Raw genomic sequence first — 16,120 nt, 5'->3', positions numbered from 1 at the left:
TGAGGGCTTCTCAGAAAACAGACAAAAAGATGAGGCATTAGGGTTATCAGGATGGTGCTAAATGCATGAAGAAGCCCCTTATTTATGCTTAGAATGAAAAAAAAAAAGTTTGGGATAATTATATGAATCGGATGGACCAGTTCGTCACAAAAATAAGCTAAGATATACTTTTAACTTTTTAAACCAAACCATTTTCTTTTAAATCAAGAAAAAAATCAGATGAAATCTCAGAATATATTTTCTCACTGACATTGGAAAGTTATAATGAAAGTTGAGGTAGACTAAAGAAGTGACAATAAAGAAATTATAGCAAAACCTATGTGTGTGATATAGCACAAGGAAAAGTTCTCTTTGCCTACAACAGCATTCAGTTCTATTTTTAAGATACTGCAGCAAAAATGCAAAATATCAGGACAAGGTCAACAAAAAGGGTAGTTGAAGTACCGAAGGATGGCTATTTGACTTGATATTGCCAGCTCTCAAATTATTTGGCAAGAAAAGGGAATTAGAAGGGAAACTTCAAAGAGCACTGATGACTAAAGACTACAATTTCCCCATCTGCTTGTGCACATGGGACTTGCATACTTCCCATCAGTAGCACAGCTTATGGAAAAAAAAATTAAATTATTCAAGCACCGAATACCCTCTGATAACAGTATAGGAACACACTTTCTTTTTTATTTTAATTGTAATCATTAAAAATTATGACAGACACGTAGAAAAATTATTAGTCCCTGTCTTATAATACTTCAACAAAAGGTCACTTTGTGAATTTATTGCCTTTTAATTTTAGAACAAATAGAAGAAAATCCTCCTTCACACAGCAAAGAGTAAGCCTTTAGAATTCCTTGTCAAAAAGTCTTTAAATCTGACACTATAGTCAGAGTTAAAAGTTACTTTACAACCATTAATAATGCTTGTAATTACATGCGGTCAACCAAATCTCAATATTTTAGGAAATAAAAAGATCACTCCCTAGGGATAGTAAGAACTGTAATTTGTGTACAATATTGAACAGTTAGTAAGACACAGTTTTACTGTAGAAAAAACGGGGATGGGAAACATCCTCTGACTATCAACTATAGTATGCTAAGTACAGGACACAAATAGGAAAATAGGACAACATATTTTACTATAAAGTTTTCTAAGTTGGGGAGGGGGTATATATGCAGGTGTATATACATGGGGAGGCAGTCATACACATATATATACACATACACTCTGCAAACAAAACGTGGAGAAACTGCTGCCTAGTAGCTCCACACAAAGGACTTCCGACCCTGACTCACTACTGTTGAAAGCAGAACAGACAAAATAACCACATGAAGCAGCAAAGAAAGGTAGATGATTTTGATAGCTCCGTAAAGACTGGAAGCTGATTTTGAGGAGCTGGCAGCTTCCAAGCTCAATGTGAAAAAACATAAATGGTGGAAAATCTAACCAGGGGCAAAACTGAAGATGCCATTTAACATGATGGTCTTCTTACTCCCTCTCTGTGGGAAACTGCTCTTTTCTTACCACCTGTGCACACTGTCACATCCATAACTGTATTTTTGCAACCTGGAAAATACAGATGCTGAATGTTTGACTTTTCATTCTCCAGTCTATCTTGAGATTACATACACACAAATATACAGATATGGATATATATAAATAGAGAGAGAGATAGTGATATATAGATATGCAAATTAAATGTGCTTCAAATGGCACATGGAAGTAAAGCACCCTATATGGCACACAGAAGTATAGCACTGCTTCAGGCATGACATTAGATATTACCATTTTACTAATGCAGAGAAAAATTTAAATCCTACATTAATGCATATATATGTACAGTAAAAATAAAGAATAAAGCCTACATTAATGCATATATATGTACAGTAAAAATAAAGAATAGTCTGCACTACATGTCTCTGGTATAAAAAGTAGAAAATTAAACAGTACCTAATAAATGATAGCTGTGTACACTGTACAGTTTCTGCAAAGATAAATGCATTAATTTAATGCAAAGAACTAAAGAGTATAGAACTGCTAATTTAACTCAGTTAATTTAATTTTTGTTATGAGACTTCGTTGTGTTGATTGACATCAGCATATTCCTAGTGTACAGGGAAGGGACCGTACAGCAGCTTAATCTGCACACAGGGTGACACTGTCCTGCTGGTTAGTAATTAAATCTATACACTCTACAAATAAGTCATCCTCTGAAATACCAAATGTATTTAGGAAGTTCAGTATGGCAGTCATCTTAGTACAGAACTGGCTTCTCAGAACACCAATGTTTAATTAAGAGAACTTGCCAGACAAGCAGATTACTTTATTATTTTCTTGTGCTTGGGCAAAATGCAGCAGATATCAAAAAATTCCAGTCATAAAAAGTAGTAACTTGCTGTGTGGAACTGAAACAGGTTACTCTCTAAAACAGCTATGAGGGAAATTCACACCTCATGTGAAATTTTCTCATTTATGATAAGGAAAATGTACACTTATCCTACCAAGGCAAGCACAACTACAGACAACATTTATATATTATTCAAATATCTGATTCCGGGTTTGTTTACGTAAAATGCTCTCAATCAATTAATACATATATTGGAAAAGCATCAGAATTTTAGATTAATTGAAACATAGTCTAAGGCATAATGCTATGTTAGCCCATCAAGGATTTATCTGTTTATCAGACAGATTTTATTCTTGTTCGTATAGTGTAATATTAGCAGTAAATCACGTGGTGATAGACACGTGTCATCTTCCTATCACCTTGCCCAGCAACATTTACCCATAATCATTCCCTTACTGTTCTCTGGTCTTCATCCCAAAAGATAAATTTTCCCAACTTCCAATTCCAGAATTTTAATGAACATCTTTCTTCTCAATTAATGCAATATTAGTAATCTTGCAATATTTATTTTAATTCAACAAATATTCCCCATTTTTTAACATTTTGGGAAAAACTATGTACTGCATTTTGAAAGGATGCAATACTAATGAGAGTCGTTTGAGATAAAGGCAAGTCTGATTTGATTTTTACACAGCTAAAACTGCAACTGTATTCAGAACTTGTATAAAAAGCTACTTTTTTCCTGTGCTTTCATATTCCAGCTTTTATACACATCTTCCAACATCCTCTCAGCTTTTCACCCTTGCAGACAGCAATCACATTTTTCTCAAGGTCATTATCAAAGACAAACCAAATAAAATCCCCTATATTTAACAGTCCACTATTTTTCATTTCATATCTTTAACTGCTACACTTAATATGCATTGCAGTCTCATTATTTTACATTGTTCTGCAATGAACTGAATTACCTGCTTTTTCACACATTGTCTACACTAATTATTGTAGATTTGGGAAGTCAATGTTTTTCTCCAGCTTTCCTATTCTAACTGAAATGTCTTCATAAACACATGCAAACATAAGCCTTTTACTGACCCTCATGTCACCTCATTTATTACCTCCACTAACTCTGCACTGATAAATTTACCTAAACCATCTGCTTACAGTATGTAAGCCATTTTTTTCCTGCAGTTGTTCTCTTTTCGGTGACTTCACACATCTATCTCTATGGTGGCATATCAAGATATGTTGCCCTTGAATTTTTGATAAATTGTATCAGTGCTGCATTTTCCCCTACTAACTCACGCAAAAATTCAAGAATTCATGAAGATTTATTTCTTGATTCAATTTCCATAGGTTCGTGCTCCCAAGTCTTTCTAAATTATGCATTACAAAATATGACATACTGATACTTCATTTCAATGTTTCTCAAATGAAAATACACAAAAAGCCAGAAGGAGGGGTTGTTGGTGTGAGGTTTTGAACACTACAAGCCAGCTTTACCCAAATAAATAGTATGGTATTGACTTATCTAAAAGAATACCCACCCCTCTGTCCTTTTTTTTGTTGGTTGTGTTTCTGGGGTTTGGGTGGTTTGTTGGTTTGAGTTTAGTGTTTTGTTGTTTGGGTTTTCTTAGAAGACAGCAGCTGACAAGATTGTCTAAAGTCTGGGAATCACACATACCTCCCTTCCTCCCGTGCCATAAGTTCTGTTTTACTAGAAATTTGGACATGATGCAATTTTCTGTGACATACTAATTTTTCTTAGCCTCAAGGAAAGGGTGATGGTGGCAGATCTCAAAAGACAAGATGCACATTTCTGGCTTATTATAGTTGCTGTGAATAACTTCATAAATTATGGAAAGAAGATAGGAGAAAGAACTGAAGGAGTCTCATCTGAGTTGAACATTCCATAACTTCCAAGGGTGCCTAAATAAAGAGGAATACAACTTTCCCCTTCAGTTGATACAGTGACATAGATCTGGCTAGGCAAATGTCCCATGATCTTTAAGGTCCCTTCCAACCCAAACCATTCTATGAATCATTCTATGATTCTATGAATACATTGCAAGTAGACAAACAAATGAGAGCACCACTGCCAACACCTTTTCATTCCAGCGCACCCACTCTTCCCACAGGACACCGCATCTACTGTTCATAACATGGGACCCTCTGACCTACAGATGGAGTAAGGGTTGCCAGCATCAGTATGTATATTAAATATTAATAAAGCTTAGCTTCTTACTATTTCTTTAAATAAAAAATAACAATAGAAGTTCTAACACCCTAACTGAATTATCTTGTGCACCTCCTGGTGTGTTCATCCACTTTGAAGACCACTGCACTAGACCTTACAATTTTCTTATTTCCAATTATTTCTTATATTTGTATAGCTCCTGGCAAAATCTGAATCCCAATGAGAATGAGGAACTCAACAAGAAATGTTAAGTAATTTCAAGCAAATGTCACCAAAAGATTGTTTCATAGCATTTTTTTTCTTTTTGTAATTCTTTTAATTATTTCCCTGAGTCATCAAGCTTCTTCACTAGCATATTTCTCATGCATCAGCCTTTTCATACCCCTTATTGAGCCAGTCAGCAGTTTCTCTTATAAATACTGCTGAGGTACACAATTAATCACAGCTCTAAGTACCTTTCTCAACTTACTACCAGATTTTTTGTGGCCTTAGGATTTCTTTTCCCGAGGAAAAAAAAAACAAACAGGCCTTTTTCTATTTTCCCCTTGAGTTCACACTACTTACTCATTATGCATCTTCTTTTCAAATATCTGAAAATATCATATTAATAAAAAAAAATATTTCAAAAACTTGAAAACCACTAATGTTTTCCTCATAGTTAATATGTCTAACTTATCTTTCTGAATTATTTCATTCCATAAACTTTTCTCCTGCTTGTTTTAAGGCCATAGAAATTTAGCTGTAATCTGATAGGCACCAAATATACCCCACATAACATTATTTGCTGTTTTTCCACTAATATATAGTTTTTAATAACCTCCACATGTTACTTTATTACCTTAAGCACACAACCAGGATAATTATATCTACTCAGCCCTCTGAACAGATGTCATTGTGAGAATGTAATACTAGAATGAAATACTAGAATGAATCTCCTGAGGCATTACTTTGATAATGCAGGTGAACACATAACATATAATGTTATTCACAACATTAAGATCAATTTTAAAGCCAATTAGGGTTTCTTTTTTATTGTCCCCTATTACTCCTGCATCAAACACTGCTTTCCAAACTGTGACTTCTAACATTCAGAAAAGTTAGTTTAATTTACATCTGAAGTATATCCCTGGACATTTTGTAATCATTTGTTTTCATGCCAGTAGTAACTTCAGACTTTGATAGCTTTCTTTACCTCCTTCTCTATCTAGATATATTTACAGAAATTTTTACAACTTCTCTGTTTTGATTTTTTTTAACGTTAAACATATTTTTAGCCGCTTTTCATAAGACAGTTTTTCTATTCTCCTGTTTATAATTATAGTTTTCCCTGGTACAATTTACCATTCTTGAGCATGGCTGTATGTAGTTAGCTGCAGGCTGTCATTCCTTGTACAGTAGCAACACTTTTCCCTTTCTACCAAAAACATTTTCATTCTGACAAATCCAAGAATGTCTTTTCCCTACTGGCAGCTACACGTTTGTATCATATAATCATTTTACAACTGACTAAAGCGCCAAGGTCTTTTTCCTTATTTCCAACTGCTTAGTCCTGACTGTATCACAGAAATGCCTGTTACTCATAATTCAGACATGACCTTGTACTTTGTACACTTAATTTCAGCCCATTTTTTTCCTCATGCTACCAGCTACTCCATAAGAGCAACTCACAGAGTAATTGGGTCACTGATTCAAGAAGAGGCCACCTGGCATAAAGAATGAATCTCTTCTTCTGCAAATATCCTCCAGTAGTGGAACATCCCCAAACCGCCATCATCATCTTACTACAAAACTATGCTTACTGAAGATCAAACCCCAGATTTTCATTATCTTGTCATTCCTTCATCCTCTTTCTCCAGGGATTGAGAGAATTAAAGTGAATCTGATTCAATATTCCCTATTGAATGTAATCTCTTAGCATATCTGTCCTGTCCTGCTCAAGCAAAAACTGGGGGTGTTATTTTTCCTAACAGGTCTACCTCCTCTTTACCTCCAGGAATTTTTATTTTCTGGAAACCCTCTGGTACTAAGGACTCCAAATTACACACATCTGCTGGTACTAGCACTGCTGTATGTCATAAGACTCTCCCCAGTCCTCAAATGTTTTCTAAAATCAAAATCCACATACTTCCTGCCACCAACTGGAAGAGCATTTGTGTGTAGTTTTTTACTGCTGTTGTTTAAAATCATGTCTCCTCTTAGACTGATTCCTTATTCCCATCAGTGAAATGTATTAAAGAATAGCCAGACCCCCAACTTATAGTCCAGGCTAACAACCTCTAATTTTTATTGGCAAGTAAATGTTTTGATTATTATCCATGTTCACTTTCCTCCTCTTTAATAAGATAAACCTTTTAAGTTCTATCTTCTTTTAAATATGCTATATCTTATTTCATCTTAAATTAGTATTAAGTAGTCCTACTGTTAGCCAGTTCCTACAGTTCATAATGTTCCTGCTGGCAAGATTAACTTCTCTTTGTGAGGCCAGAAAGATTCAATTCTCACAGTGTTATCAGAGAGTTCTTGGTGATTTCTAGCCATCCAAGAAGTATTTACAGACTTTACAGGCAAAATAGCTGTCTTACGCCTGAAGAAAGGTTTTATTTTCTGTGACTACTTGCTGTGCAAAAAGACTTGGATTCATCCCATGATTTAGAATTCTTTGTACTGTGAACTGCAGATTTCATTTCACTGGTTATTTCTTTTGTCAAGTTTGCCAAGCTGAAGTTTCCAACGCTTCTTCTTTCCTCTTCATATGATCCTTACTTGTTTACTAGGCTACCTCATTACTCTCATGATAGGGCTCAAAGACAAAAAGCTTTCCAAAGCTGCTGTACCCACTTAGGCTCCTATTCTTATCATTCCTTGGACCACTTTTAGTGCTGCATCTCTAGCTAGCTTCATCCTTTTTCCCAGTCTTAAAGGAGAAAGACTAGTAATCTACAATTTCCTCTGAGTGTTGACATCTGGTGTTCAGCAACTCATTAACAGCTTTCACCTAGATTGGTTCTATCTTAGCTCAGTCAGCAATGATGAAAGGCTGTAAGCCAGTAGTACACACTTTCTGGAAGGCCCCTCCTACACTCATCACACATCCACCAGCCACTGCAAACTGAGAGTGAGTTAAAACAGATACCCACAGCTTTCACATAAAGACTTCTATTTAGAGTTTCTTACAACAACCAGGCATCAGTAACTGCCTCCAGAAAGAGGAAGAATTTACTTTTTTTTTTCAGGCCATGTGTTCCTCTGTACTTAAAACTGCTATCCACTGACCCCTGCAGACCTCTAACTGCTTTTCATTCTTTCCCCTTTCCTGCTTGCTCTTACATTGACTCAATAGAGGAAGTCATATTGAGCCAGATGGAGTGGCAGGGCAGAATTACTTTCTTTGAGGAATCAATTGTTAATTTTGCTTCAATCGTTTCAGAAACTGAGAAAGTTAAAGATCTTTCATGAAATTCTAAAGATAATAGCCTTTTGATGATTCATCTCTGCTTGCTAAAATAGTCTGATGCAGTTGCAAACAACAACGGCAAAATAAATATACAACTGAGAAAGTTACAGACCCAAAGACTTCCTTTCAACCCCCACCATTAAATCTGTTACTGTAATTTTTTTCCAAGAAAACTACATCTGGTTTTGGAAAAGGGATTTTACATTAAAATCAAAAGTAGACATGTCATACAAAATACAAAAACACTTCTAAAACTAACTCAAATATCATAGAAACACTTAGAGATGGCCTTTTAATGTTATGCAAAACCAATTCCTATAATAAACTATTTTTTCCAAATCTCTCTGTATGAAATTGTGATAGGTCTATACCATGATGCTACCATATTTGTAAAAGTTATCCCCTAAACTGAAGAAATATTAAGTAATAATACATTGAGGTCTTTAAAGGGCAAATGATATTTCAGTCTTACTGAAAGTATCTGATATTCTCTATATTCCTTCTATATGAATTTTAATGTTCCATCAATGTCATGTCACAGGCTTTATTCCAGTGGCATAAAGAATTCTGCAGAGATGGATCAGAAAATTTGGAGTAGACATACAGTGGATAGTGTTATACTGTTCAAATAATCTAACACTACTCACCTACTGTTGCCAACTGTAAATATAATAAATGATTTGAGTATAACTCCCCTTTGCACAATTCTGAGCACAGATTTTCTTACCATTCTTAAAAAGAGGAGAGAAAAAATATTCAGCCTCAGTTTTTGCTAACTATTGTACTTTTAGCCTTCTGTGAAAGAATCACATTTTGTGCTTCAATTCTAAGTTCCAAAAAGCACATAATGAAACACATTTAATTGGCTGGCAGACAGTGGGTACATTTGCTTTTCCCAGTAAGGTCAGTAAAAAGAATATATTAAGAATGTTCTTCTACTCCTCAGTTTTCCTTTATCTACATGTAAAAATTCCCGAGCACAGTACTGCTCTCTGCCATTCCAGTTAATTAACTGCCATTTTATTACAGTCTTGCTTTCAGGTCTATGAAAGAATAAATCTCCAGTATGCAAAGTGCTATGCAAACACTTGAATACTGCCTCCACCTTCATAGTTTCATTTGACAGGATCTGCATTATATATGGTGCAAACATTACATTCATGTTGCCCACTAAAAGGTGCCTCCCAATGCTGTAAAATAAAGTGAATTACACTATAAAAATGCATTCTCACCTGCTTTTTTTTCCTTGCTGTTTTCAACCTTAGGTCAGACAACATCAAAAGTATCCATGACTATTATGGAGTGGGGAAGAGGGAAAAGAATCACCCCACAAAACAAAAACCAAAGATAGAAAACTTGCAACTATTATCTTGTTATTTGTGAGCCCATCTCAATGGGCTCAATAACAATCTTATTATTTGTGAGTTCATCTCAATTATGAACTACCTGTGACATTGAAATTATAGTATTACAAGTCATAAAGAAACCTGTAGTTTGTACCAGTTTAAAGCTACAACCATTTGAAGTGATACAGAGTGGACTAAACACTTTCCTCCGGCTAACAAAGCAGGAGCAGCATCCAAGTACCAGTGCTTGGACAACCTGTAACTCAGGCAGCGTTTTCAGCAGGACAAAGCACTTTGGATGTGAAAGTTACAAATCTTATCTAGCATTTCAGTTCAATATAAAAACAAGTACAGGAAATTAATGCAAAATATGATGGTGAAATGTGTCCAGAAATAATGGAAAAGGAACACAGCCCAAGCAGAAGGAACTGCTGACAGGGCATTTAGTTCTGAACCTTCAAAAGACAGTGAGGGCAATACAGAGAAGATACTTATAATAAATCTGGTTGCTTTTCACACTCTTTTGGAGATTTCATGTGGGTACAAATGTACACAAGCCCATGCATCTTTGTCCTTAAACTAAAGACACTTCAGCACTCTCCTCAATGGGCTACAGGAGCCTTCTTCATACAATACCCACAGAAACAGTCTCCTATTCCAAGAGGAAGACCCCCAACACTGATGCAGTCAGGCAAGGATTGATGAATCTGACCTTTACCACCTCATTTGCATGTATGGCAACCAGAACTCTACGGATTACTTTTGAGCTCTATGTTTCCTCATGTGCTAGCTGCTGCCTTGGGGGCAAGTCTTTCACAGAGAGGAGACATGGGATACATTTCCTGCTGTACTGTTCAAATGCCCTCCCATCTTGCTGACAGCTATGAAATGTAGAAGGTGTAAATATGTCCCTGTAAGGCTATACCACCTTGGGTAAAATGTGATGGAAAGAAATAGCTTAAGCCTTTCATTGTGCATTTATTCCAAAAACAGTGTTTACAAATCCAGCAGTCTTCCAACAGGACACAATAGCATATTACCACAATACAAACAGCTACAGCCCCTCCTAGCTCTCAGTGAAAAGCATTTCAGTTTAGAAGCTCTACTTTTGTCTTTGCTATCTACCAGAGGACAAAAATAGTGAGTTTCCACAGCTAAACTGACGACTGACCATCCTGTCTCAGCCAGAGAAACATAAACACCAAAAGTGGGATAAAATTGGAAACTGGGCAGGCTTAATTAAGTTCATTCATAGGTTTCTGGGACCTATACACACCCTACATCCTTTTGGTTTTTGTTTTTTTTTTTTTACCCAGGAAATATTTGGAAGTCCTTACTGAGGAAACCTCTACTGGCCTCTGTGACAGTTTTCCATGAATCAGACTTTGCAGATGTCTCAATTAAAGGACCATATTGCTGCCTTTTAGCCCACATCTTTAAAAACAGATAATATAGCCTATGCTGTAAAGTTAGTCCAGAAGAAATATTTATTTTAAAGTAATTCATGAGGGTACATGAAGTATTTTGCTTTCCTACTAAAAACTGGTATAATAGAAACTGCCTGTAGCACATATTAGCATTATCCAGGCTGATGCTACACATTAGACATGGCCCATGAAACACTCTAACCTCAAGGCACAGTAATTCTTAATATCAAACGCTCACACACAGTTCACAGTTGTGAAAAATACTTCCCTCCAACCTCAATTTCCATTTTCACTTTGTCAAATGTTATTAAAGAGCGCATTAATGTCATGGTTCAAAAACTGCTGCTTACCTAAGAATATTTCCTTCCTCTGCCACAGAACTCTATTTATTATTTGCATTCCAGAAGGGAAAATGTGAAGTTATTATTTATGTAGTCAAGGAAATTCTACTTTAAAAAGTGCTGATCACCTAAAATGTGGACAAATTTATCAGAAGTTATTGCAAATAATATAGATAATTCAAACACTAGTTTCAAAAAGCCATATGGATGGATCCCTGCTTACTGAACCTTCAATATATCAGATGACCTATTTATCCCAAGTTATCCAAAGATACTCAGAACCCTCAGAAGTCAGCTGGTAATAAACAGGGACTAAATCTAACAACATTCAAATGATGGGGGCTGGAAAATAATTTTGGATATAACCCTAGGTTCAAATACTTAATAAGTTTTCATTAGATTGTGTTTCTTGCAAAAAACAAGCAGGAAAAATTTTAGAAAGTGTCCTGCATAGCCCCTACTGTTCCTATTAATGTCAACAACAACACAGCATTCAATATTTCTGAAAATTCCTGACATTACAAGAAATTTTATAGATGAATCTCTTTGTTTTTTTCTCATTTAGGAATAAACACAGAATCCAAAGGATACTCAGGCTTCTAAAGTATATACATTGAACAGATTAAGGTAATACAAGAGATAAAATACTACCTTCTGGAAATTTATCCTTTATTTGCCAAGGGTAGTGACAATAATTAGAATTGGATACTCCTACCAAACATATCTGATGACTGCAGTTAGGTCAATAATACTATTTTAAGCACTAAGAACAAAAAATCAGATTTATACTAATTACATTGTACATTTACTGGACCTAATTATAATTCTAACAAAAAAGCTAAGAAAATTATCTTCCGAGGCTGTACCTCTACTATTCAATCAAATGGATGTGGGAAAACTCTAGGCATTAAATCCGGTTATCATGGAAGATATTAGTAATTTCTACTATCCAGCTAGACAGCTTCCCACACAAAATACTTCTGGGGCCAGGACATAGTGGACAACAAGTTGAGCATGTACCAACAGCATGCCCTTGCTTTAAAGAAGGCTACAGATTTCTCGCACTGCATTGCCAGCAGGCCTAGACACTGGTGAGAGCCCACCACTGAAGAGGTACCAATTGCAGGCTCCCCAGTAAAAGAAAGATATGGACATACTGGAGTCCGGCAAAGGGGCTAGGAAGATGATTAAGGGACTGGAGAATTTGTCATACAAGGAGAGGCTGAGGGAGCTGGGACTCTTCAGCCTAGAGAAGAGAGGGTTCAGGTGGCTCTTATCAATGTGTTTAAAAACCTGACTGGGAGAGTAAAGAAGATGGAGGCAGACTCTTCTCATTGGTGCTCAGTGAAAAGACAAAACAAAATAAGCACAAACTGAAACACAGGAAACTGTATTTAAATTCTGCACAGGGTGCCAAGTGAGTTTGCCTCATATCCTTGGCGATATGGTCCTAGGCAAGCTGCTATGGCTGGCTCTGGTCTGAGCAAGGGGACTAGACTAGATAATCTCCCAAGGTGACTTCAAGAAAGCTATTATCAAGTATACAATCTTTTTTTTTTTCTAAAACCGTTTCTCCGTTTTACCTGTATCATAGAAATACCATCGTAAGTATTCTAATAAATGCCAATCTACTTGCAAGGACCTATTAAAAACATACCGATTTAAAAATTATACAAATAGATTGGAAAACCATAAATCAGATTGTGAGCTGTTTCTGCACTACTGTTTTAAAGAGCAATACAAAATGAACTGGGAGAAAGAGCTGCATTACTATCATGGTATAAAACTAGATGCTGTGATCCTGGGAATGGAAACACAGCATCAGCAAAGCTATTCTCTACAAAGGCTGAATGCCATAACTACTACTATATTGGGTAAACTCTGCCTCAAAAAGTCAAAATTGTTCTGATAAATATTAAATTGGCCTCATTTTCACCATGTCCACAAATGCTTCTTTATGAATACAGTGTATTTGAGTGAATACTTGCTTTTATGAAGGAGGATTTTTTAAGTCTGCAGACTCAGCCCTTAACAGAAAGTGACAGGGAGAAAAGAAGTTATGCAAATACTCATTTGGGACTAAGTGTTTATCAGATATTTAAGTTCTTGACCACAGGGAAGAGATATGACATACCTGACAATGACATTCATATTCTAATTCTCACTGAAGGCCTAAAAATTCCTTCTCAATATCCTGAACACTAAAACAATGTCAAAAAAAAAAAACCAAAGAAACACAATATATGCTTTCCCTGATATGATTAGTAGCAATATATTGCATTCATACAGCAATTTCAGACCTTACAGTGTTACATTCTGTTTTCTTTTCAAGCACACAATGCACTGGATTACTTCACTTACTATTAGCAGTAGCAGGACAATATCAGGATTATCACAGGCACAGGCTACATGCATTGATGTCCAAAAATCCTCATCTTGATGATTAACATTTACTCCTCTGTCAATTAGAATTTCAGCAGCAAATGCATTATCATAGCGGGCACACTACAAGAAAGAAGAGCAGATTAGGGATGGTGTTTTATTCAGTGTACAACTGATTTATCACATACAACTTTTGCTCCATATAACATTTATATTGAGCAGATGACACATTGTTGTTCAACTTCTGTGTCTGCAGGGGACAACAGTTGATGAATCTATAGAAATAGTTTTATGGAGACTACAAGTTCCATGTGCATGATTCACAGAATGCCTTATTTCCTCTGAAAAAGCACTACATTAAATTTGCCGAAATCTACAGTAAAAATGAGTCTTTCTTTCTGTTCAATATTCTAATTCCACATCAGTGCACAGGCATCAGTGCCTGATGATCACATAATGAGCAGTGGTATCTAAGTATACCCACACATATATATATCCACATATGAGAACTTTTGCCTTTTTGCAGATGATAGCAATAATACACATCTTTCCATACTCTTGTCTTTTTCCAGTCCACTAACTGTACTGATTCTTATCCAAGTCTCTCTGACAGATAAATATGCTGCACACTTAAGGGTGTTGGAGGCAAGGTGGTTGCACACATATGGGTGTCTGCACTTTGCTTTGATGATGGAGGTCACCAGTTTTGGCAGAGAATAAACTCGTTTAGCCATTGCTTTGAGCTTAACTCCTGTGTCACATCTGCACTTTTTTATGGATGAACTTACAGATAATTTAAAATACAATCAGGGCACCTAAATTAAGATCCTAACTCCGGCCTAACATAAAAACTCAGTAACTCTTTAGAGAAAGATCCTCTCTGTTTTCCTACTGGGGACAGGTTACAGGGAGACTAATTTTCTGTATAAGATACTTAGATGCTTTGAATACAATCTTTAATGCTTATGCTTCTTCCAATATTTAAAGCTGTATAATATTTCCATGTCCCAGAAAGCACCAATATACACTGCACAAATCACAGAATAGTAGGTTGGAAGGGATCTCAAGGATCATCTGTTCCAACCTTTGAACACCTCTAAACCTCAGCATCCAACACCTGGAATTGCAAATGTGTCTAACATTGAAGGAGATAGACCTGGGGCAGCTTCAGCATCCTGAGCTTTGGTCAGCAGTGTCACAGCTTACTTTTAGAGATTTCTGCTGAGAGCTGCCACCCCCTTCTGGGAGCTGAGCATTGAGCTCTACCTTACAGCCCTTTGAGAGATCAAGAAACTTAAGTGGCATTATTTGCAACAAAAATGCCGAGGTGTTAACACTGATTTCTTTCAATTATAGTGAAATGTGCAGATAATTTGCAAATGAAAGTTCAACAATTATGTGGTTATGGCTGTATCACAGGTGGAACTACACCATAGCATCTTTTTTTTTTACTGCTCTCATAGATTGCAAAGAGAGTTCAGTGAATACCTTTGAAGCTTTTATGGCTTCCCTGAGATTCAACCATACTTGTCTACAAGTGACTGCAACAGAATCTTTATAAAGTGCAACTTTTTCTTTTTTTTTTTAATAGAAATATTTCACATTTTGGAATTTAACAGAAATTGAAAATGAAAAAGGAATTATATAATGAATCAGATTTTAAGTAAAATGTGAAGATAAATGTCTTTTCCATTAATTCTAGAATAGAAACATTCACACTACAACACAGATTAAGCTCCCCTTTGCAAATGCAGCTGTATGTATGTATGCATAGAATTACAGTGGTAACTAGTACTTAGAATGGATCTGAATGGGCTTTTAAAATATAATTAAGATGCACACTAAATTACTATTTTCAGTCCTTGCAGAAAACCAGACTTGGCTTATCTGTTTCCCTGTATCACGACTCTCTTCTATCTGTATTGCTCTTAAATTGGGGTCAAATCCAAGTTTCTTTGAAACCAGGTTTGCCCCTACCTCTAATAGGACCAGCATTTACCTGCAATTATGAGTACTTACAAGTAACTCTGACTAAACTGAGGTAGTAGATTACACACAGTTCTCTATTGCCTGTTTCTACTGCAGGAAGCTTCCCCTCCTTTTGAAGCATGCGTGTGCCTGGGAAGCAGCAGGCACCAGTGGATAGATACCGATTGTGACAGTGATGCAGATCAAGAAACCTAGAAAAGGACAGTTCCACTGCAGGTTTTATCGCAGTTAAAGAGTGTGATCAGCTTATCTACAACAAAGTAACTTAAAATCCCTGCAGATGGAATTTTCCTTCTTCTGTTTTAAAATGCCTGTGAGACAGATGTCACATCAGCCACACTGAAGATAAAAATTGTTTCCTAGGGCTTTCAGCACAGAGTAAGACTTTGGGATGCCTCAGTTTCAGGAATCCTAAAGATAACAGCTCACACGGGCTGCATTTTTAAAGAGTACTTTTGAAGTAGGCAAATAATTTGGGAAAAGAGAACTTAAATTTTCTGTTCCAACTAATTTCTGCCCCCTTCCCTTACCTAATCCTCTACTTGCCAAAAGTCCTTGGTATGCAGCACTGCCATGGAATATAGAAAACACAGATTAATTACATAAGGGAAATGCAACATCTGTCAAGAGCATGGCTGCAGGTGTG

General features: G+C 36.2%; 1 protein-coding gene across 1 annotated transcript in view; it reads right to left on the bottom strand.

Moving 5' to 3' along the window:
• The window catches only part of MYO16 (myosin XVI), a 297,078-nt gene that overhangs the window by 230,783 nt on the left and 50,175 nt on the right, over positions 1 to 16,120 (bottom strand). Inside the window, exon 4 of the mRNA XM_005145243.2 lies at positions 13,465 to 13,608. Within this exon, the coding sequence (XP_005145300.2) occupies positions 13,465 to 13,608 (144 nt within the window). The remainder of the gene's footprint in view (positions 1 to 13,464; positions 13,609 to 16,120) is intronic.

Source organism: Melopsittacus undulatus, chromosome 2, assembly GCF_012275295.1.
Source record: "Melopsittacus undulatus isolate bMelUnd1 chromosome 2, bMelUnd1.mat.Z, whole genome shotgun sequence".
In the NCBI taxonomy this organism is placed as follows: domain Eukaryota; kingdom Metazoa; phylum Chordata; class Aves; order Psittaciformes; family Psittaculidae; genus Melopsittacus; species Melopsittacus undulatus.
The sequence above is the reverse complement of the archived record's forward strand: the minus strand, read 5'-3'. Positions and strand labels throughout refer to the sequence as shown.